Source organism: Protopterus annectens, chromosome 4.part0 (genome assembly GCF_019279795.1).
Source record: "Protopterus annectens isolate FY-2018-M chromosome 4.part0, PAN1.0, whole genome shotgun sequence".
Taxonomy (NCBI): domain Eukaryota; kingdom Metazoa; phylum Chordata; order Ceratodontiformes; family Protopteridae; genus Protopterus; species Protopterus annectens.
The window spans coordinates 756,452,983-756,478,125 of record NC_056733.1 but is presented as its reverse complement, the minus strand read 5'-3'; the positions used below and the strand labels follow the sequence as shown (position 1 = coordinate 756,478,125).

The 25,143-nt window shown below is 37.3% G+C and overlaps 1 protein-coding gene across 1 annotated transcript in view; it reads right to left on the bottom strand.

Moving 5' to 3' along the window:
- Positions 1 to 16,235, bottom strand: part of PGAM5 (PGAM family member 5, mitochondrial serine/threonine protein phosphatase) — a gene marked incomplete in the record, with an annotated part of 138,935 nt that extends 122,700 nt beyond the window's left edge. The window contains 1 exon segment of the mRNA XM_044068713.1: positions 15,862 to 16,235. Coding sequence (XP_043924648.1) covers positions 15,862 to 16,076 — 215 coding nt within the window.
- Positions 16,236 to 25,143: the final 8,908 nt, after the last annotated feature.

Sequence of the window (25,143 nt, the reverse complement as noted above, 5' to 3'; positions counted from 1 at the left end):
AAGACTAATAGATGCTTTAGGGATAGGATACGTGAGCACATATATCATATTAAGAAAGGTTCAACACATAATGCTTTGGCTAAACATGTGCTACAATGTGGAGACACACAAGTTTTCATTTAGAGCCCTTGAAGTTATAAATCCCAGTGTCTGTGAGGGTGATAAGGAACCACACTGAATGCAGAGAAGGGAATTGGATTATAAAATTAAGAGCGGATAAAGGCATGGGCCTGAATGAAAGAGCATCCATTCAACCAGTGTTACGTAAACGCAGGAATATCAAACATTAGACATCACCATTATTAATTATTTAGTTAGTGAGAGTCTTGAGATGCATTATTTTTTTCATAACAGCGCCTTGGCCAGGATACGATCAGTCCATATACAAATAAAGTATATTTTTGTAATATGTTCATCTATTTAAACAACAAATATGATACTAAGGTCTACGAGATATTCATGTTATATATTGTCTTACCAAACGTTGCTGTCCTGCATACAAGAAACAGGACTGATGGCCTTTACTACTAAAGTCATTATTACGTACTTTTATTTTTTAGTTATATGTGATATGATAATATAACTTCTTATATATATTTTTAAGATTCTGTTAAGTAGTTTTTAATATTACACTAGCTTTGTATAGGAATTGCCATGATTTTATAAATGCTATACCACTTTAAATGAGTTGATTGATTTCAACGCTTGATTGGATAGGAGATTTTTAAATTTGTGTGTATAGATATATAGATATAGAGATATAGATATAGAGTTAGTATTGGTTTGAGACGTTTTAAGATCTGATGAAGCTTTTTAGAGAAAGCGCTTATCTGTCTGGACTACTGTGAATAAAAAAAAAGTGTTTTTATTGATAACTGGGACATTTTTCATTTTTCCTGTCCCACTCCATCCTTACCAGCTTGGATTTTATTTTTATATTAATAACAGTATTCCCTATAGCTTTTACAAGTAAATGCTTGATTTCCTTTGATGGTAGAGTTAAAGTAATTTGATGTATTGGAATCAATTTTTGACTGGAAATATGCATTCAGCAGATTCCTTGATAGCTAGATACAGTTTGCAGAATTGTAACTGGCTTGATATTCAAACTTGTAAAGAATTAATTCAAAATAAAATTATATTAACATTAGACAGGCATAATAAAACTATACTTGAACTCCTGGAGTTCCTCTCCGATATTGATAATGGTTCTTTTATGAGCACCTCATTCATATAAAGGATATATAAAATTACAAGTGAATGTCAGCTCTCCAGACATCCTTTTCGAATTACTCAACTAACAAACTTTGTTTGAAATCAGCAGGAAGGTCAACATCTTCTCATTGTGGAGAACATACACATGGAAATTCTTACACAGAAGCTTCTTAACACCACATAAAGTTGCCATAATTTACAAAAAAAAAAAATCAACACTTGATGCTGATTGGTTGCACATGATCAACTATCTTTTTGGACAGATGTTAGATATTTTTCTAAAGCGTTTTAGACAGAAACCTGTATTACAGATTCTCTTATATTATTCAATGCACCAATCCCAGAAATCATACCAAATACCTCTTATGGTGAATTTTATGGATAGCAAGGAGTGTGTCATTATGAAAAATTGGAAAACTAAGTCTACTATGTCATTTAAAATTGATTTTATTCATTTAGCTGAATCAGCGTTTAATAATGAAATTTCTACCATAAAAAATGAGAACTAGTAATACAACACAATGTAACTGCCTGGCAGAAATTGTATATAAACTATTAGGGAAATATTAACTGTTTGCACATGTATACTTTGTTATGGACATTTGCATATAGTTCATTTTAGTTGTATTTGTAAATAGCTTGATTGGTAATTTATCTGTAAAATCAAATACTTTATTTGAAAATAATAATAATAATAATAATAATAATAATAATAATAATAATAATAATAATACGGCTGCTACAGGCTGACTGCACACAAGCAGATTAGCATTACTGTAGAGGTCCCAGATTTAAAGCCAACATGCTATGACCCCATATTTGTGGCAATGTCTCTTGTTAGGCCTGCATATGACAGCAAGTTCAGACCTGCAGAACTTAAACCAAAAACTACTTATTTGTAACAATGTCAAATCTGAAATGGTGGGCCAGTGTGTGATAATTCATATGACTCAGGCTGCATAACTTAAGACCTCTCAGAAACCCAATATTTCTCAGGTTGCCAAGTACCTTCCCCTATCCCATAATGCATCACATTGTCCTTTTAAAAATGTGAAGTTAACTAAAAAGGATGCAAGACATACAAGACTTTTCTGCCCAAGGTAGGGGAAGGAGGCTAGATACCAAGTAGGGACACGATTTTACAGATTTTTATAATAAGTACACAACTTTCATATCTGATAAATGGTGTCCTGTGAGGTACAGTGGATATAAAAAGTGTACATACCCCTGTTAAAATGCCAGGTTTTTGAGATATAAAAAAATGAGACCACAATAAATCATTTCAAAATGTTTCCCCACCTTTAATGTGATCTATAACCTGTACAATTCAATTGAAAAACAAATCTGCTAGTGGGGAAAAATAGAAAAAAATATACAGTACAATAAGCTGGTTGCATAAAAGTGTGCACACCCTTAAAATAACTTTGTTGAAGCATTTTGTCTTCTTGGGTACACACCTGCCATCAATTAGAGAGACTCTGATTAACCCCAAATAAAGTTCAGCTGTCCTAGTAGGATTTTCCTGACATTTACTCAGTTGCCTGCTACAGCAAAAGCCATGGTTCAGAGAGAGCTTACAAAGCATCAAAGGGATCTCATTGTTGAAAGGTATCAGTCAGGAGAAGGGTATTAAAAATTTTCCACAGCTTTGGATATACCATGGAACACAGTGAAGACAGTCATCAAAAAGTGGAGAAAATATGGGACAACAGTGACGCTGCAAAGAACTGGACGTCCCTCCAAAATTAACAAGACTAAAACTAGTCAGGGTGGTTGCCAAGAGACCTACAGCAACACTGAAGGAGCTGCAAGAATTTCTGGCAAGTACTGGTTTTGTACTACATGTGACCACAATCTCCTGCATTCTCCATAAGACAGAAGCCTTTTCTTACACAGAAAAACATCCAGGCCCAGCTAAAACTTGCAAAACAATACATCAAGTTTCCCAAAAGCATGTGGCAAAATGTGTTATGGTCTGATGAGACCAGGGTTGAACTTTTCTGCTACAATTCCAAACATTTGGCTCAAAAACAACACTTCACATCACAAAAAGAACACCATTCCCACGGTGAAGCATGGTGGTGGCACTATCATGCTTTGGGGTTGCTTTTCTTCAAGTGGAACTGGGGCTTTAATGAAAGTGAAGGGAATTATTAACCATTTTAAACACCAGTCACTTTGTCCCAAAACCTTCAGACATCTGCTAGAAAACTGAAGATGAAGAGGAATTTCACCTTTCAACATGACAATGACCACAAGCATATATCCAAAACAACAAAAGAATGGCTTCACCAGAAGAAAAAAGTTCTGGAATGGCTCAGCCACAGCCCAGACCTAAATCCAATAGAAAATCTATGGGGTGAACTGAAGAGGGCTGTGCACAAGAGATGCCCTCGCAATCTGACAGATTTGAAGCATTTTTGCAAGGAAGAGTGGGCAAATATTGCCAGGTCAAGGTGTCCCATGCTGACAGACTCCTACTCAAGAAAAGTGAATGTTGTAATTAAATCAAAAGGTGCTTCAACAAAGGATTAGTTTGAGCGTGTGCACACTTATGCAACCAAGCTCATTGCAAGTTTAGCTTTTATATTTTTTCCCCTAACCAGATTTGTTCCGTCAATTGAATTTGTACAGGTTATAGGTCACATTAAAGGTGGGAAAACTTTTGAAATTATTTACTGTGGGCTCACTTTTTATATCACAAAAACCTGGCATTTTAACAGGGGTGTGTAAACATTTTATATCCACTGTACAAGAATGGATTCAAATTCTCAAGTTCTTCCAATTTTCTAGATCACAAGGACAGCATACACTTGTTAGCAGTAGCCCCAATGTCACACCTGGATCTTGAAATAAGATCCGGCTTCTTAATGTACTGCAATGGTATTCATGGAAGGCCATGCAGCTGCTGTACAAATGGCATTAATAACTGCATTTTTATAAAATGCTACTGACACAGTTAAAGCTCTAGTAAAAAAAAAAAATAAATAAATAAATAAAAAAAGTCTTGGTAATTGTGTACTAATGGCTTCTTATGTTCAACACAGCTACAAGTATCAGACATCTTGTAGGGTTACATTTAGAAACACAATTGGCCACAGTCTTAATAAAGAAATTATTTAGATGTATATACATACAGACTCGTTTTGTCCACATACTTCTTTCTTGAATCATAGGAATTAAATCAGTCCAGAGACCATTCACACATTGCTAGTACCCACCCTTACAGAGTACCTACAGTTTCCAAAAGGGCAAAGGTGGTCAGGCCAGGAACAAATGTGCAGATGCCCATCCAATGATCAAAGTCTGGTCTTGAAGGATGTGAGGGTGTCACTGTTTTATACGTAAAAGCAATCTTTTCTCAGAGATGGGGTACATTTTTGGTAATACTGCCGTCTCCCCAGTATGTTTTGTGGAGATTCAAATCCTTAACTTAACTGTGGAGCTACTGTCTAGTGGAAGTGTGAGAAAGGAGAGTTGAGTTTTTAATGGCATGAAATGCAAGACATATCTCCATTTTGGAGTCTAAAGGTGAGCAAAACAGAAGGAATATTTCCTTATTAGTACTAGGCGGTGGTCAAAGCAGATGAAGCTGCTAACGAAGGTATCAAATCTTGACTATTTTGTCAGTCTGGAGTGGAATACTGGCTATGCTGAAAGCTGCAGGCAGGAGCCATTTACCAAATGTAACACTGCACTTTTTGCATTTAAGTTTACCCCTTTTTCTGTACACCACTGGTGTATAAGGATTAGTACTTGCTGTAGCTTTACATTTATGCAGCACAGCAGGTACTACTCCCTACTGTTCAGAGTTGGCTGGAAAGAATGCAGGTAGATGCACGCACCTTTGAAATTTGACTCAGCTGGTCAGCTTTGATGGCAGACAGATACAGCCCAAACTATAACGCAGGCTTTCAGAGATCAAATAGCGGCCCAGACAACTGCTGAAGCTAGTGCAAGAACCTCGGAAATTACGAGGTACAGACTGCTAGTCACTCGAGGGGGGGGGGGTGCAGTGCAGACATGTGGCTAAAGCAGAACAATGCCACTGGTGACACTGATGCAGTACAGCCAAGTTAAATACATTATGGCGGCAGGCAGCTTCAGGGGCAAGTCATGTAGGTTGAGGGCTCTGTTACTCAGTGACATTTCACATTTTCCATAATGTCATCCCAGCATGTCAATGGAGAAAAGCAGAGCCAACAGGGAAAAAAATATGATGTTACAGATATTCCAGTTAGTCTCCTACAACAAAGCTTTCCATTTTCCCTTTGTACACCCTAATGGATGACCTTGATGGGGGGGGTCATAATACCACTCAGCATGGCAGTCTCAGAATCCCCTTTCACACTGCCAAAAAGTGATCACAGCCAGGGGAGTAGTACAGGGCATGGGGGGTTAGGGTTATAAGAGGGGATGCCTAGTGGTTGACGGTAAGCTGAAAGCACATAAAGGAAGGGAAAAAAAAAAAGGTTACAATTATATTTACTGGATTGTAATCAACCTTGCTCTCTAATACACACTAAAACAGCCATGTTATCCATGTGTATTGTGAAAATTCCCATTAAAAATCAGTCCTAGAATGCAAGGAGGGTCAACAGAACTTCTCTAATGTCTAATATGCTGATGTGAAGGTATAGTTCCAATGATATCCAGACACCCGAACTATAAAGTCTGTTGCAGTAATAGGGAAGGTGGAACAGATTACTGAAATAAATATTGCTGTTGTCCATATAATATAGTATAGTAAAATGATTCTGCAGGCCTAACAGACCTGCATTCTCTCACGTGAAATATTGCATAAGGAGACATAGGTATGGCTGCTGCCATGACAACCAGCATCCTGGCACAAAATAAACCATGGCTATGGACACATGCACAATTGAAACTTTTGTTCAAACAGCCTGAATTCTATCCATGGATAGTCCTGGTCTGAATAAGTGTGCATCTAAGTTGAAGTCTAAAGGTAAGACTTTGTGTATTCTGTGACTAGGACTTCAGTAGACCTATTTCCACATAACAGAACAAACTGAAGTTGGTACAAATTAGTTACATGGGCACAGGGAAACAAAGCCCCTCATACTTGGATGTGAAACAGCTCACATAAAAGTTAATTTTAACATTAGTGCTGAGCTGACATGTCAGTATGTTGTCCAAGTTTTGCTAAGTGCTAATTATACTTTTTAATGTCTGGTGTTATTTGAGCAATTTAACACAGTTAACAGCAATAAAAGCTAATTTTAATTTTGTTGTGCTGTGAAATGTCAACACATTATTTGGTTTTAGGCAAGTGCTTATTTTATTGTCATTGACTGTCTAACTTGTTAGAGCAGTTCAGTTACTTTAACCTCACATTACTCTTATTACTAGAATTTTGAATGTCTTCCTGTGAAAGACAGCCTTCCTGTGGTTTAAACTTATTGCTGATTTGAAGGTTAGGTTTAGGTAACACAGTGTGCAAACACATTTACTAATTGTTCAGGACTGCAGTTCAACAACTAAGTACTTGGATTGAAATCAAGGTTTTTACTTCTCAAGTAAATTACATGGAACAGAAGAACTTTTGTACCAGAATGAAAACACAAGTACTGAAACAGTCTCACTGAACAGTACATGTTAAAACTTATTTCACTTGTTTGGTGCTGCGGTAGCGTTGTCGCCTCACAGTAAAACGTTGTCCTGTTTGATTGTCAGCTAGTGTCTCTTCCGTGTGGAGACATGCATGAATGGGTGTACCTTCGTTGAAGGTTGTGCGTCAGGGCCGGCAACTCGGCACGTAAAAATCTGTCAATCATTAGCAGACCGGAGTTCCGCTGTGGCAACCCCTAAATGGGAAAAGCCGAAAGACACAACAACAACAAAAATATAACAGGGGCAGTATAGTTTGGTAGTTTTACTAATGTTTTGTTCTGTATGTAGTAATTAGTATGTACTGCAATGTATTGTGTTTTCAACAGTATTTCTGTAGTGCTGTGTTCAACAACTCTGGTTTCATTGGTTTGTAATTTCCATGATAAGCCACATAGTTTCACAGATATCCATTTGGTGGATAAATACTTTTTAGTTTCCTTCACATTTATTTTTAGGTGGGGGAAAGTGCCCAAGGGTCAAATTTTGAAGAGACTGGGAAACTTTGTACATTTTAGTTTCCTTCACATTTATTTTTAGGTGGGGGAAAGTGCCCAAGGGTCAAACTTTGAAGAGACTGGGAAACGTTGTACATTGTAAGCTGGCTATCAGGGAAACCCCACACTCTGACAAATTCTGGGAATTCCAGTTGTAACAGCTCATATTTTCTGAGGGACTGAGAAACCTCAGTGTTCTCCCACTGAAAACACTGGCACATTCTAGAAACAATCTCAAAATCCCTCACAGGAGGCTCAGATTACCATACTCTCCTCCGAATCTGAAACCTGAGGAAAAAAAAAAAAACTGCATATGTCCCTTCACGTTCCCTTACAAATTCAACATCTTGAAACTCTGTAGGAATAAAGGAATCCTTTTTCCTTTTACCAGAAACTACCTTACAAGTGTCAACAACCTGTACAAGACCCTAAGCCAAGTCCAATACATTACTCCTGTCCAGTGAAACTGAGACAGAATTTAAATGTTTTTGTCTGCCTGGCTGTCTGCAACCCCATCAGTGTGTCTTTAGCAAAGTTGTATCCGTAGGGGAACTCATCATAATACATAAATGTTTATTACATGCATTTTTATGCATATGTTGATATGTATGCGCACACACACCCACACTAATTTTTTTCCCCTTCGCTTTTGTAGGGGGGCTGGCCCCCAACCTCCATTTAAATATACCACATATGACATTGCACTACATTGAGGAAGAAGGTAAACTACAATTACGCTATGGATATTCATGATGCTACAGGCAAATCTGCATGACATGTCAACTATGCACCATTTGCATGTTACATCATAGCCATTACGCATGTCAATCAATCTGGCCACACCCATTCTTGCACAAAACAGCCGGTGGGTTAATTTTATATATATATATATATATATATATATATATATATATATATATATATATGGCAACTTTGAGCAAATAGGCCTATTATTGCCAGCAACAAGCTTTCCCCAGAGATTTTTATTTATATTTATTTTACATTTGTTGACCGGGAAATTCCGACTGGTTGCATGTGCATTTTCAGCAGGAGCCCCAGGAGAAGTTCCACCTCACATATGAATAACATTGTACAGAGTATCTTAGTACAGAATGCTAACTAGATAACATAAAAAAATATTGTAATAAAATCTCCAATCATACAGATAACAGGGTAGTCATAACTTTGTATATAATGCATAGGTAACAGATAATAACAATTCTAATAGGCATTAAAAGACTAACAAGGTTATAGGGCATTAGGAAAAGGTCATAGTTAGTCCAGTAAAAGGGAAAGGTATGGAAAAGTGAGAATTGGTGTAGGATATCCCCGGATTAATTTTGACCTAGTAATAAATGTAGTGTAGAAGTAGGGTAAAAAAGACAAGAAATATGAGTGAGGAGGATGGGTGGGAAGGGTAGGAATAGAAAGCATGGCAAAGTGAAAAGTCGTGTTACATATATTTCTCTTGAGAGGAGAGATAAGTTCTTGACGGAGTAGTTAGAGTTAGTCAGACTTGGTACATGGACATAGCTATTGTGTCACGAGATACTGTTTGAGGCTTTTTTTTAAATAGCGAGTGCGAAGTTATTTGTGTGAGGTCAGCTGGACGCGAGTTCCAGACTTTGCCCACAAAGTTAGAAAATAGGGCGTCACTGGCTGAGTTATTAGGCTGTGTATTTTTAAACCAGCAGTTTGTCTGAAGAGTGAAGTGGCCTGGGGTTACAATAGTCGTTGATGACATTTTTTTTAGACCAGGGGCGTTTTCAGAGTGGTTGAGGTCATTATGCGTTACTACAAGTTGATTATAATGAAGTAAACTGGGAAGTTCTAGCCACACGAGAAGTTTGAGGTTTTTGGCAATGATGTGTCGGATGTTTAGATCCAGTGGCAAATCTGGCGATATAGTTATAACAGTTTGAGAGTTTACCAAGTACTGATTTATTCATGTTAATTAGGATAGGTGAGGCGTACAGGAGGGTAGAAAGTAGGTGTGTGCGGGCAATTTCAGACCTAGTTAATGGGGTAAGGAAAGGTTTACTTCTATATAGAGAACCAGGTTTGGTAATTGTTTTGATAGTTTGATTAGCATGCATAACAAATTTGAGGTTATCATCAACTATTACCCCTAAGAGTTTTGTATGAGTACCTGGTGAAATAATGGTACTATTGTTGGAAGCTATTGTAAAGGTGAAAGGAGTGGACATATGGGTAGGGGATAAGAGCAGTAGTTTGGTTTTATTAGGGTTCAAAATCAGACAGTTACTATAGAGCCAGTTTTCTACTATGTTGAATGCTTGTTGGGTTAAGGACAGAAGATCTGCTGGTGAGGAGGCACAGCGGATCAGAGTAGAATAGTCAGCGTACTGAACACAAGTTGCATCTGGGATGGCAGAATGAAGGTTACTGAAAGACAAGAGACTAAAAGGGGTCCAAGAATAGAGCCTTGTGGGACTCCAAGAGAGAGGTAGTAGAGTGGATATTTTCTCCTGCCATAGGACTGCTTGTTGTCTACCGCTCAGGTAGGACTGAAACCACTGAATACCATTGCTATCCAGGGATAAAGTGGACAGAGTTTCATATCAAAGGCTTTCGAGAGGTCAAGAAAAAAGGGCAGAGGATAGTGTGTTGCTATTTCTATTGAGGTGGATGGTGAGGTGGATGGTACTGGTAAAGGAAAGAAGAAGAAGGATGAGTGTGTTGTGGTTCTGGTTAGGGAATTGGGGTTGCTGGTAAAGGAAAGAAGGGCCGGGGATGAGGTTGCCTATTTTATTGAGGTTGGATGGGTGGAGGGATAGTGTGTTGCTATTTCTATTGAGGTGGATGGTACTGGTAAAAGAAAGAAAAGGGCCGAGGATAGTGTGTTGCTATTTCTATTGAGGTGGATGGTACTGGTAAAAGAAAAGAAGGGCCCGAGGAGAGTGTGTTTATTTCTATTGAGATGGATGGTACTAAGGGCCGAGGATAGTGTGTTGCTATTTCTATTGAGGTGGATGGTACTGGTAAAGGAAAGAAGGGCCGAGAAGGGATAGGTGGATGGTACTAAGAAAGGAAAAGAAAGGTGGAGGATAGTGTGTTGCTATTTCTATTGAGGTGGATGGTACTGGTAAAGGAAAGAAGGGCCGAGGATAGTGTGTTGCTATTTCTATTGAGGTGGATGGTACTAAGGGCCGAGGATAGTGTGTTGCTATTTCTATTGAGGTGGATGGTACTGGTAAAGGAAAGAAGGGCCGAGGATAGTGTGTTGCTATTTCTATTGAGGTGGATGGTACTAAGGGCCGAGGATAGTGTGTTGCTATTTCTATTAAGGTGGATGGTACTAAGGGCCGAGGATAGTGTGTTGCTATTTCTATTGAGGTGGATGGTACTGGTAAAAGGGAAGAGGAGGGAGGAGGATGTGGTGCTGTGTTGCTATTTCTATTGAGGTGGATGGTACTGATAGTGTGTTGCTATTTCTATTGAGGTGGATGGTACTGGTAAAGGAAAGAAGGGCCGAGGATAGTGTGTTGCTATTTCTATTGAGGTGGATGGTACTAAGGGCCGAGGATAGTGTGTTGCTATTTCTATTGAGGTGGATGGTACTGGTAAAGGAAAGAAGGGCCGAGGATAGTGTGTTGCTATTTCTATTGAGGTGGATGGTACTGGTAAAGGAAAGAAGGGCCGAGGATAGTGTGTTGCTATTTCTATTGAGGTGGATGGTACTAAGGGCCGAGGATAGTGTGTTGCTATTTCTATGGAGGTGGATGGTACTGGTAAAGGAAAGAAGGGCCGAGGATAGTGTGTTGCTATTTCTATGGAGGTGGATGGTACTGGTAAAGGAAAGAAGGGCCGAGGATAGTGTGTTGCTATTTCTATTGAGGTGGATGGTACTGGTAAAGGAAAGAAGGGCAGAGGTGGTGCTGTGATGTGGTCTAAAGCCATGCTGTGTGTCAGCCAAGAGGAGACTGTTCTAAATCAGGAAGTGCACAAGTTGTTTATGAATGCACTTCTCCATAATTTTAGCCAGGGGAGATAGGATGGCTATAGGTCTACAATTTGACATTTCTGTGGAACTACCACCTTTGTGAAGTGGAATAACATGGGATGTTTTCCAGATGGCAGGAACAGTTTTTTCAGTAATGGTTCTGTTAATTAAGATGGAGACGTAGTATGCTATAACATCTGCAGCCTTTTGTTGGTATTCTGCGGGAAGGAGTCTGCAGATAGGGTGGTTGGCTTTAGCTTGTTAATAAGGGACCTAATGAATGAGGTTGGAACTGGTTGGAAGCTAAAGGGGAGTCGAGTAGTAGACACATTAATGAGGCTGTTAGAGCCCGTGGGTGACAGGTGACTAGCAAGAGACTGTAGTTTCAGTGACAAATTTATTAAAAAAGTGTTAGCAATCTCGTCTGGGGATTTTTCTGTGGCTGTGGTGGGGGTTGGGGTGGTTATTTTCCCTGGATGGAGATGGGCACAACATTCTGGCTAAGCAAAGTCACATTCCTCGCCCCTTCCCCCATAACTAACAAAAGGTGTAGTAATCAAGCAGGTACTAACATAGCTACAGGATTTTGTGCCATAACACTCTGCTTCACAAAACCTACTGTAATACTATCACAAGTACACCCCTGCGATCATCTCATCTCCTTTTATCTTCCTTGTGCCTCCTACCCTCCTACCTTTGGGCTGCTAAAACTCATTAAAATCTCGGACATATGAAGAGAAGATGCAGGATTCTTTATAGTAACAAATATTTGTTAGTACAACTGCGCTGCATACATCTCCCTATATTAAAAAAAAAAAAAGTTTTTTTCATGTGCAACCCAAGTAACTTGTTTTTAATCAAACATGTCACATCAAGGCTGTCTGAATAATGGACTTATCGCTTATGTATTAAACTGAGATCATGCAGTTTTTCTCCCTGGGCCACTGCTGAAAATGAGGGCTGCTTAGCCAGACTTTCCAAGTAAAGAAGTGTCAATAAATAAACACCATTAATGCAACTACTATAAAGAATGGCAATTTAACATATGTGGGAGGAGGCTTTTGCCTTCTTAACCCCCCCCCCAAGATATACATTCCTTACATAAAAGAAAAACTGAAAAATTATTACAAACAGGGAGTTGGAGGGGGGCAGCCCCCCTCCATAGGTTAAGATGCCAATAGAGAGAAAGAAGCAGACAACCCTCATTACACTTACAATAAGAGGATACCATCAGAAAATATAGGAGTTACCACATGCTTTAATCCCCAATGTGTATATGTTATTGCAGGTGAAAAAATGAAAACTGTCTTATATAAGTGAAAATGCATTAACAACCAAGGAGTTGGGGTGGCAGAACCTCAATCTAACTTAACTCTGCTGGAGAAGCACTATTCTCTTGCGCCATAGCCAAATTATGGAACTCCCTCCCACCCACAATTACCTCTGTACCATCATGCACCCACTTCAAAACTTTACTAAAAGCGCACCTAAAAACATGCTGGCTATGCCCTTGCAACTCCCACTTTTATATCACCCACCCACTATCTTTCTTTCCACCCCACTAACTACCTTGATTATAGCAAGCTCGGATGCTCATAAGCCTAACTACTTATACAGCAGGAAATTCTTATGGTAACAATTGTTAATGCCTGTTATGTACTTCGCAGATGATAAAGATTCTAGCGGTCTACTGATGTACTATGTTCTTCATCTGTTAACTAGGTTTGTAATTTTTAATTGCTATGTTGATCAAATTGTTAATTACTATGTAAATCCAATGTAACTACTGTCTGCATATTTTAACTGCGGACCTCTACTCCCCGGGCCTCCCCTGAAAATGGACCTACATCCAGTAAACAAACAAACAAACAAACAAACTCTCATTATAGTATATCCCAGCTGTAAATGTAATAAGTACATACATCAATATAAACACATGGTTGCATACATACTAGTCCTGCAATAATTCAGATTTACAATGTTTCTCTCCTTGCTAGCAAGTCTTGTGGCTTAAAATCGAGAAACATACACCCGGGGGCGTTCTTATTGACACCAAAAGGGGGTGTGACCACACCTATATTACTCAGGGTTGTGTGTTATACCTTAACAGTGACATCACCAAAATATTACAATTTGATGCCTGTGACAAAGCACCCATAAAGGGACTAACCCAGTGTTTAAAATTAGGGTCCGAGTTAAAGCTTACAAAAGTCACTCCCACTTCAATGCATCAGTTTCATTTCCACCTGGATTCACTTGAGAAGACTGAAATCCCATAAAAATGACACCCAAAATCATGAAACCAAAAGAGTGAAAACACACAGGATACAAATACTGACTATATTCTAGTACAAGGACACACAGAGAAACAAAGACAAGACAAAGCATATTATTTTTCACCAAGTATGACCAGGGGGGCAAGTCCCCTGCACCCCCTATGTACCCACTGCTACTTAAATATATCAACTCCGAGAGTGAACTTCACTACACTAACATAGGTTCGTAGAGTAGTACTAGGCTAACTGCCCTTACAAGCCATTTTAAGCCTAGCCAGTTATCCCTTGTGAGGCTCAAACCCTGCACCTTGTGTTTGTAAGGCAAACACTTTAACCATTAGGCCACCTTATGTTGTAGTATAGCAAGTTAGAAGGGAACACTACAAAGATTACAACAGGCAGTCATGAAATATGTAATGGTATGTTCGCCATTTTTTCTGTGAAATGCATTTTTCACAGTTGATATATTTAAGTAGCAGGGGGTGTGGGGTTGCAGAGGGGCTTGCCCCCCCCCCCTTCATACTTGGTGGAAAGTAAATGCTTTGTCTTGTCTATAGTCAGTGTTTGTATCCTGTGTGTTTGCAGTCTTTTGGGATTCAGGATTTTGAGTGTCAGTCTTATGGGATTAAAGATTGTGGGCTTTCAGTCTTCTGAAGTGAATCCTCCCACCCACAGTGTCATTTTACTTTTAAAAATCCTGCAAATCCAAAGTTCCAGTATCGTTTCAGCTCCCGGGATAAACTAATCTTTGGATTTGTGTTCTTCTCAGACTTGCACTGGATTGGGGAACTATGCCCCCAGCTCCTGGCTCATACTTAAAGTAAAGAAAGCTGTGCCAAGGAAAAGGGACATCAGTGTATACCAATTTTTAAATTTTGCATCACTCATGCTTCTACAGATGTAAAAGCAGCCCATTCATAAAAATAGTGCATTTGTCTAGTAGTATTCAGAAATCAGCACATCTCAAAGTAGAAGCTGAAAAAGAAACAGAAGAGTGCGTCTACTAATGTTCTAACCTTCTGTCGCACACTTGTGGAATTACTAGCAGATCAAATGTCAATACACTACGGTAGTATACAGTCAAGAAAGAAAAAAAAAACTATGTTTACTAATGTTTTAAAAGCCTTGCATTACTAACGCGTTTTCTATAGTAGCAGCAGCAGCAGTCAGGTCCCCCAACCCGAAATGTAAACAGAGGCTGAATCTAAACAAAAAATCCTTGGGACTGTCCTTTACAGTGTAACAGGGAAAAAAATCCTTTACATGCAGCAAGAATGTCTCGTCTTAAAACACCGGTTTAAATGTATTAATTACACCGTTATTTTTACCACCCAACTGTAAATCTTAAAAAAAAGTCTCTGAAAACTGAAATATATACAAACTAACATGCACTGAAGGCCCTCAGCTTAGGCAGTCATACAAGTGAAAGGATAACATTAGCTTTGATTTGGGACTTGAACGCTAGACCTCTAACATACCATGATGACATCAATGCAACTGGACCAACAGCGTCTAGACAGTGTTCCCTTTACATGTTTATATTTTCAGTTAGGAAAAAAAACTAGAGCAAGGTGATTAAGGTCAAACCTCTCTCACACACGGGAAGAGAGAGTTGTGCATTATGAACATAATAAATGCTACAACGTCGAGAATACTGTTGGCAAAACCATTCAGCTGATCAATCTGCGTCTGACACACTAGCTCGTCTCCACCTCTCATAATAATACTACTGAAATGTCGAAGAAAACACATGACCATTTCTTGTAAGGCCATAACAGAGCACTCCGTACCTATAAAGATTTAGCTTATAACGACATAAGCTTAGCCTGAAACGGACAAACGTAACCGGTAATCATCTAGTCCACTACCTTTACCGTACCAAGCTCAGACATTCAACGCCACCATGTCATCACAGAACAGTGTGATAAAGAACGATCATGTCCTAAACCGTGACCACGTCAGTCAGCCGAGGAGACCAATGTTGAAGACACACAAACTATAGAATTAATTTATACTTACTTATACCCGCTCGCATGAATTACAAAATTTACAGTGATGAATGTGGCACACTAGCATTTGGTGGGAAAATTTAAATGACAGCTTTACGAGGCACACCTTAAAATGCTTTCATCTTTCAATTCAGCGTCATGGTGCTTCCCTAGGCTTTTCAATAAGCCCCCCACCAAAGTAATTATCTAAAACTTTCAGCGATTGACCTAATATTGCAGATATTTTGAAATACCAGCCCAAGCCATGACATCTTAGCTGCCTTGCGACTTACTTGTCCCAATTACTGTCCCACTGACCAGTTGCTGGTGGCACCAAGGTAGTATTCCCTGCCCAGCTCTGCGCCGCCTGCAGCACCGGGATCCCGCTGCCAGACCGATCCTCTCCAGCAGGCTTCCGCCTAGAATGAGACACAGCTGCCGCAGCTAGCAACGCCACCGAGCCTCCTGCAAGTCCACAAGCCAGCTGAACTGCCTTCCGGTAAGACATCGTACTCGGTTAATGAAAGTACAACAAGAAGTACTCGATAACCAAGAACTAGAAATACTACTAAAAGCAACAATGCACAGGGACCAATCCGTGAAGACCAACAGGTCGCAACCCAAGACAACTAACGCACGAAAGACGAGGATTAGCCAGACGTTGGTGACGTAGAAAACATAGTGTTTGCCATTGGCTGGATTATTCAGCCTGGATAGTAAACACACTTAGTAAAGTAAGTTTGTGTTTTTTCCTTTTAAATATAGAATGTCAAGTAGGTGTAACAATTACTCAAGGATCCTGGATAAAGGCAAACCCAAATTAAAAAAAAAAAAATAAAGCAGCATAATGGGAACAATGTTTCAATGGTATACTAGACTAGTTAAAAGCAGGGTTTTGAATCAACATGCGGTTTCGGAACAATAAGAAATGTGAAACTTCAATGTCTTGGCATTATTGTAGTAACGTAGAAGAAAAAGTACAACCAATTAAAGGGACATGCCAAAAAGTATGAAGCAAGATCGCGGAGACTTGAGGCATATACGCAAGAAATGGAGAATAATGATAACTAAGCACGAAGGCTTCTCTTCTTAAACGTTCCTTTCCTTCTGCGGGGCTGTAGCCAGACTTACTCCGAGTACTCATAATAATTGTACTTTATCTACGTTTTGCAGAAGCCAGATGATATCTAAACAGCGCTGACCTACACCAATGCTTTTAATGTGGATTTATATGCAGGTTGCCTAGAAATGCTTAGTCTATTAGAAAACAGTCTGTGTTTACGGGGTCGGATTTTGTGTTATTTTACTTTTTTACAAGAAAATGTTATTAATTTAGCATATTTACAATATATACAGAGAAATAAAGTCATCACCACGTACTGTACAATGTTAAGAATACATTGAATCTTCAAGGTAATCTTATTAACACATTGAGTCTTTTAAGAGTCTTGGTATTTCAACAGCAATATTCCAAGGCTATCCAAACCTCTAAAAGTGTCCGTATGTTTTATAGATTATTCTAATGACTCCTTTTTTCAGTTTTACACAGTATTGCTATTATTAATAACTTTTCTAGCGACTGCCAAAAGGCTCCAAAATAGTTTTTGTTGTTTGGCTTTTACAGATGCAGAAAGTGGAACATTTATTAGTATTATTGATCTGGTTCAAGAACAATTGTCATACCATAACCCCTTAAACAGCATATTTATCTTTTCCCAATATATATTTAATTTTTCAAAATCCATAAACATGTGTGTCCAGTCAGCTTTTACATCTTTACTATATCTCCAACAAACCGAAGAAGTCATTTTAGATTTTATAGGGAGTAACAAACATTCTTTGTATATATTTTCCGATCAAAAACTTTCCGGTATAAACTTGAATAAGTCTGACTAACTGATGTAAGTAACAACGTTTTATTCGTACCATCTACTGAGCCCCTCGATCCACTACTATGTAAAAAGTTCCAGAAATATGCATCAAAATAATTTTTTATGTCTTTCGGCTTTTCCCGGTTAGGGGCCGCCAGAGCAGAACTCCGGTCCGCTAATGATTGGCAGTAGATTTTTACGTGCCGAGTTGCCAGCCCTGACGCACAACCTTCAACGAAGGTACGCCCATTCACGTATCCACACAGAAGACGCTGTAGCTGAGAATCGAACAGGACAACGTCTTACTGTGAGGTGACAACTCTACCGCAGCACCACCACCGCAGCTATGTATCAAAATCATTATTATTTATAATTAACTTGTATAACTCTGACAAAATTCCTTTGTAGGTCAATTTACCTTCAACGATAGCATTCATATAATGGGGGACAGTACACCGCAGCTATGCATCAAAATCATTATTATTTATAATTAACTTGTATAACTCTGACAAACTTCCTTTGTAGGTCAATTTACCTTCAACGATAGCATTCATATAATGGGGGACAGTACTCTGTTCCTGTTCACTCATATATACAAATTCATTTAATTTCTTGCTGATGGATAAGATTAACTGGTTAACAGATATATAAACCGAACACACCACACAGCAAACGGAGTACGGGTCCCACACAAGTAGTAATAATGAGAAACAAAACAGTCATATAAGTCAAATGTGGGCACCTGATGGCGTTCCAACTCGTAGCATAAACAAAAAAATCCAAAGGATAATCCAAACACCGAGATAGAAGTAACAGTAGTTTATTGTAGTAAGCGCTTTCACCCTGAGGCTTCGTCAGACTTTACAAATAAACAAGTGAGGAACAGATTTAAATATACTCAGAACTTTAAGTATTGGTCAAATCCTATCCAATCAGCAAACATTCACAAAAATTGTCATACGACACCTGGTACAAGCGATCAGCTCTAAACATATACAAATAAACACCTAAGTGAGTATAAAGACTTTCATTTTCCATTGTCCGAAAAACAAGCACAAGAAATTAAAAAACACATAAAAGAACTCAAATGGAACACAAAAAATGTTCGTTCCATTTGTTTTATGTGTTTTTTAATTTCTTGTGCTTGTTTTTCGGACAATGGAAAATGAAAGTCTTTATACTCACTTAGGTGTTTATTTGTATATGTTTAGAGCTGATCGCTTGTACCAGGTGTCGTATGACAATTTTTGTGAATGTTTGCTGATTGGATAGGATTTGACCAATACTTAAAGTTCTGAGTATATTTAAATCTGTTCCTCACTTGTTTATTTGTAAAGTCTGACAGCCTCAGTGAAAAGCTACAATAAACTACTGTTACTTCTATCTCGGTGTTTGGATTATCCTTTGGATTTTTTTGTTTATGCTACGAGTTGGAACGCCAACAGGTGCCCACATTTGACTTATATGACTGTTTTGTTTCTGGTTAACAGATATATCCAACTTATAATATTTCATTAAATATTCTGGCAACTTAGCTTTTCCTTTTTAAAAATGATCAGACCATAATACTAATCCATTCTTTTTTTTGTAAATTAATTTTAACACTATTCTGGGTTTCCTTAAATCTAGAGGTGTATGCAATGGGAAAGCACAACATTTTCCATTTTGATATTAATGAAGTTTTAAAACCATTTCATAACTGTTTTAAGAACTGATTTCATATATGCAGAGTCTAAAGATTTCCTTCTAAAGTAAATTTTATTAACCAGATGAAAGGATTGTTACGTTTCTAATTTATCATATATGATACATTTATAAAAATTTAGTATAATATGCTCCTGAATGGTTTTCCGTTGACTAGTATAAGTTGAGACTATCCAGAGTATATTACATTAAAATTTGTAACAGTTTTTTTGTCCTATATTAAAGCTTTTGAATGTAATGTGTGTGTGTGTGTGTGTGTGTGTGTGTGTGTGTCTACTTCAGAAAGTTGAAGACCCATATTATTGAATTACAAAACATTGAGACTGGAATAGTGAAACCCCAGTTAATTGAAACCTTACATTATCGAAACCTGGAATATCAAACTATCCAATTTACCAGAAGTCTGGTCTTCACTTAAAGGAACACTCCTGCATTTAAATTCTGGCTACACTGTCTGTCTCAGCAGTTCTGCAGGGGGGGCAAGCCCCTCTGCACCCCATGTGGGAACTGCACCCCCCCAAATTATATATACCAACTCCGAGATTGCACTACAGTGAGAAAAAGGTAAATTTCCCAATCCTCACTGTACCTCGATCTCCATTTAAAACCACAGAGACAGATTTAGTATAGTCTGATTTTAAACGCAGGAATGTTCCTTTAAGTGAAGACCGGACTTCTGGTAAGTTGGATAGTTTGACGTTTCGGGTTTCGATAATGTAAGGTTTTGATTAACTGGGGTTTCTGTATTCTGGTCTCGATGTTTTGTAATTTGACAATATATATAAATCTTGGGTAATATAATCAGTTTGATAAGTACTAACCTATTTTCAAAAAAATCCACTTTTTAATAAGAAGTACTACTACTTCAATTATTTTTTCAAACTTAGTATTAATCTTACTCACATCTTGATGGATTTTTATTCCTAAATATTTTATTTTCCTTTTAAATTATATTTATATGTCTTTAAACGTACTAATAATTGATTTAACACTAAAGTTTCAATTTTATTATTAAATTTTAGCAGCAATACTTCTTGATACATTTCAATTTCCTCATCCATTTCTTAGATTGAATAATTTAAATATCCTACAGTTAGTAAAACATCATCTGCAAAAAGTTGTATTTTAGATTGACAATCCTTGTTAATTGCAAATCCATCAATTTTTTCATTGCTTCTTATACTTATAAACACACAATGACAAATAAGCAAGATAAGCTGAAAAGTGCTTCTAGTAGACCATAAACATTGCATAAACATTTTTTTACAAAATGATGTTTGAAATTTGCATATTTACAAGAAAAGTTGCTCCAACTTTGTATAGAAGTTCTCTAGCTGCATTTTTGAGTTTTGGTTTAGAATTTTTCAGTCTGTTTTAACTGTTTATTCTAAGATACGTAGGGATTACCTTAAATCATAACTGTATGTGTAGTTTGAAGATAAATATCGGTCTGTATTAGGTTTAGGTATCAAAGGATTGAACATTTGTGAGAAATTGTACAATACATGCAATGTTATACAGGAAAATTTAAAAAGAAAAAGTATCATGCAGAATGTAATGCAGTGGTATAGAATGTATACAGCTTGGTTAACAAGCCTCAAATAATTTCATGCAAGTTGGTATGAGGCTGTCAAGCTTAAAAAAAAAGGCAGGCAGAAACTTGTTGTAAGGCATCTTCATATGATTATGAAAGTTTGCAGGCTTATTTTAATTATATCAACCTGTTCATTTGAAAAAGCTAGTTGCCCATTAAAACTATTTTATTATCATGTGAAGTTAAACTTTGTGACATGCACTGTAAATTCTACCTGTTAACTGTACTTTGTTAATGTACAGTATTTACACATTCCACTTATGCTTTTGTATGTCTTATGGAGTGTACTGAGCACAGTGTTAACCATTAATGTATTTATTTGGTGCTGTTTATAGAGACTAAGTCATTTCTGAAAAGATCTGATGACCAGCCCACTCATCTGGTTAACAAATGGTTAAGAAAAATAAATAAAAAGCTGACAGCAGATAGCAGTAGTTTAAGGAATCCAAAAAGCTTACTGTTTGAACATTTGTGTTGTCCTTACTTGTTTGCTTTACTTGATTGGACCATTAACCAAGACATTGTTTGGATAATGGTTTTATTATGTCTGAGCAATAATAATAATAGTCCTGGTTGGGAGGAAAGTCAGAATCATTAAATTTGCCATCAGAACTGAAGAGTGGTGAGAATAATGGCCACAAGTTTACAGGATGAAAAGTATACTGTGATGTGCAGCAATGCAGGAGTCTGCATTTTTGTAGTAGGGGTTGGTGGTTTCATCACACCAAACATATTGCTGGGTCCAGTGTGAAGTGATATGTGGGAGGTTACTGTTTTAGTTACACACCGATGCAGTGTTTCACCTGGCATACATACATACATAAATAAATTAATGTATAAATAAGGTGTGGTGAGATGCTGTAGTTAGGCTGCATGTGAAAGATATTTCAGGGGAAACCAAATTATTCCTAGTTCAGTTTTAGTAAGCTATACGGTAACGTCATATTATGGCGTAACCCAATAATATTTTATAGAAATAACACAGAATAAAAGAATAGGTTGCAGAAGCTAGCACTTAAAGATTGTAGAATGGACACTGTTTAGTTTAAGGTCAGAAATTGTAATTCAGTGAGGCTGGTTTGCTAGGCACAGACCTTTACTGCCAGTCAGTGGATGCTTAAGATGCAAGTTATGGATCACACCTAACCTAAACACAGGCCTGAGAAGGAAATGGCTCTTCAGGACCTCTGCATGATGAGATTAAAAAAGGCAAGATAGCAGACTACAGCAGGTTCTACCCATCCTATTCACTCATTTTACCAAATTCATGATTACAAAACACTCATGGCTTAGGTTTGCCAGGTAAATAGTGCATATTTAAATTTTAAAGTGAAAGTTACTCTGAACACACCCATTTTTCATAAAGTATTTAGGAAGATATGATCCATAGCCACGAAAAAGAGGAAAAAGCCTCAGCAAAGAACACTAAAACAAACAAAAAAAAAAAAAACGTCAGAGGCAACTGCCCGATATTGTCTATATCAACTGTAGTGATGCAAAAAAAAATGAAGGTCAAGTTACCAACTAATATTTACACATTTAATAACAATATGTTAAGTGCTTTCATCCCCTTTACTAGCAGGACTTCTTCAGAACAAACTAGCATCAATCTCACTGTACTTGTATAGTAAGACAATTAAATAATTAATCAATTAAAAATCACATGACATACTCTAATTAAATAAATAGAATACATAAAATACTAGTTCCACATAGAAAATGAAAGCATTTTACATTAAAATTTGTTTAATAACTCTACAACTTGATTGCTCTTAATTTGAGCATGCTGCTTATAGACAGCATATCATTTACACCTGGTGGGGTGCTTGCATCTAATCTTAGCTACCATAGCAACTCACGATACTCCAAGGTATCCTTCCAAGCACCCCCTAGGATGAGGTAGAACTTGTACTATGATAAAAAAGAAAAATCTTTTGTTACTGCCACAAATTTGCTTGTATCTCTACATAGCATTATTATCTTGTTAGTTTTTTTTATTTCCTAACAATTTTCATAGATCTGTTTTTTAAAGCCCTTTCCATTTTGTCAGTACAAAATAATTGACAAAAATTGCAAAAGGCAGTATAAACCACTCCAAATGCATAACAGTCACATGATTTGTATAACTTGAATGCTAAAGGGGTTGTTGTTAATTTTAAAACTTGTCCCTCAAAAATATATTTACATTGTTGACATGATCCACATTTTATCAAGCTTTTATTATTCCTACTGTTGCCATTTGTTTCACAATATAAGTTTCCCCTTTCCAACCTCTCCTTCACATTCAAATGTCTCTTAAAAGTATATCGAGGACCTACACCCAATGTTCTATTAATATAACCATCACTTTCTATAAGTTTCCTGCTATTTTTAACAATATGTTTAATGGAATTTGAACCATTATCATATTTTATAATCATTGTGTGTTTGTAATTGCTTGGGCTGGTATGATTAGCTACTTTGTTTATTCATTTTCCCAAAATGGGAAATAATCTTTTTCTTTTCATAAAACCCTTGTTCTTAATCTCTTCCAACATTGTAAGTGAGTGACTTCTATTAAAGAACATATCAGTTAGCCTACTGATTTCGATTGAGAAGCAGGTGTCATCAGAGACAATTCTAGAAATTCTAACAATCTGTTCTTTGACAAGGCACATTTTTTGATGGTAAAGATGGTTACTAGAAAAATGTAAAAAATTGTTGGAGACAGTCGCCTTTCTGTGTAAGTTAGATTTAAACATATGGGCTTCAAAATATTTAAACAATATTACATTTAAATAATTTATAGACTCCAGTGAATAAATAAATATAAATTTTAAGAAATTAGTGATAAAGTTTAAGTAGGCTATAGAATCTATACGTTGATGCTCATTACCCTTCCAGATTATGAATATATCATCCAGAAAGTGAGCAAAGGTTACCACATAGTGTATATGTTCAGAACCAAAGACTTGGTGTTGTTCTTAATACCACAACACTATGTTGGCATATAGGGGGCACATGCCACCCCATTGCTACCCCTGCTACATGTTTAAAATGTTCTCCCTTAAAATAGAGAAAATTGTTTTCCAAAACCATTTCCATAAATTCTACCAAAATATGAATTTCTGTATTTTGCAAGGTTTCACATTGCAAACATGCTTCTCTAAAGCACTCTATGCCAGTATGGTGGGGTATACATGAAAATAAATCAGTAACATCAGTGCTGGCTAGTAGCCATTCATTGTGATAAAACTTCTGTTTTATATGCCCCCATGTCCCCCAAAATCCCATGAACCCTTTAGGATATACGGGAATTTAAAAAAATTATATTTAAAATACCATCATTGTATATCGCTAGAGAATTAGTTTTAGGTCTGGTTGCAGATACTATAGTTCACATAGGTGGATCATGAAAGTTTTTATGCATTTCAGGTGAGTCTATATTACCATGTCAAAAGACATGTTCAACGAACATGTCTTAATCGACACAGTAATATCGACTTGTCTAATACCAGAATGACCAAGTCAGAACATATTTCCCAGGGGAAAAAAATCGCTTGGCCGTACAGAAAAAAAACACACTTTCAAAACTGCAAAGTGGGGGGCTTTGCCCCCACCCCCAAACTAAATATAACAACTCTGAGATCGCACTACAGTGGGGAAAAGGGCAAATCCCAGATGATGACCTAGCGATTTTTTTCCCCTGGGAAACAATTTGCTGACTTGGCTGTTTGGGTTTTAGACAAGTCAACATTATTGTGTCGATTAAGACGTGTTCACCAAACATGTCTTTCAACATGGTAATATAGACCCTTTCAGGTATTCTGAAAATTGTTGGGACCACCGGATGCTCTACTGTTAGAAATTTGTATAAACTATAGTCAGTCACTGCTTGGTCTAACAAATCCTTCAGAAACAAATTCATCTTATGATAAAAAAATATAAATCTCATTCTTAGAAACCCTAGTATATCAGGTCTCATTGTTAAGCAAGTCATACATCCTGGTCAAATAAGTGATGGTGTCCATCAAAATCACCCCACCCTCTTTGTCAAGCTTCATTGTTCTTAGATCACATTTTTTTTATTCATTTTTTCATTAAAAGACATTAGCTGCAGGGCCATTCAATGGTCTCACAAGTTTTCTAATATCATGTTTACACACTTTTTCAAATAGAGCCAATGTAGGGTACAGTGGGAGATTGTATGTACACTATCTGATAAATATGTGACCATGGATAGAAGTATTAAGAGGTTCTTTAAACAGAACTTTCAAATTTAATTTACGCACATAAAGTTTTAAATCCACTAGTGTGTCAGCTATATCAAGCTTAAATTTAGGAACAAACATAAATCCTTTACTGAATAACCTAAAATGTTCATCCTTAATATGTTCTGGCTATAATTAAAAATCTTAAAGCCATGA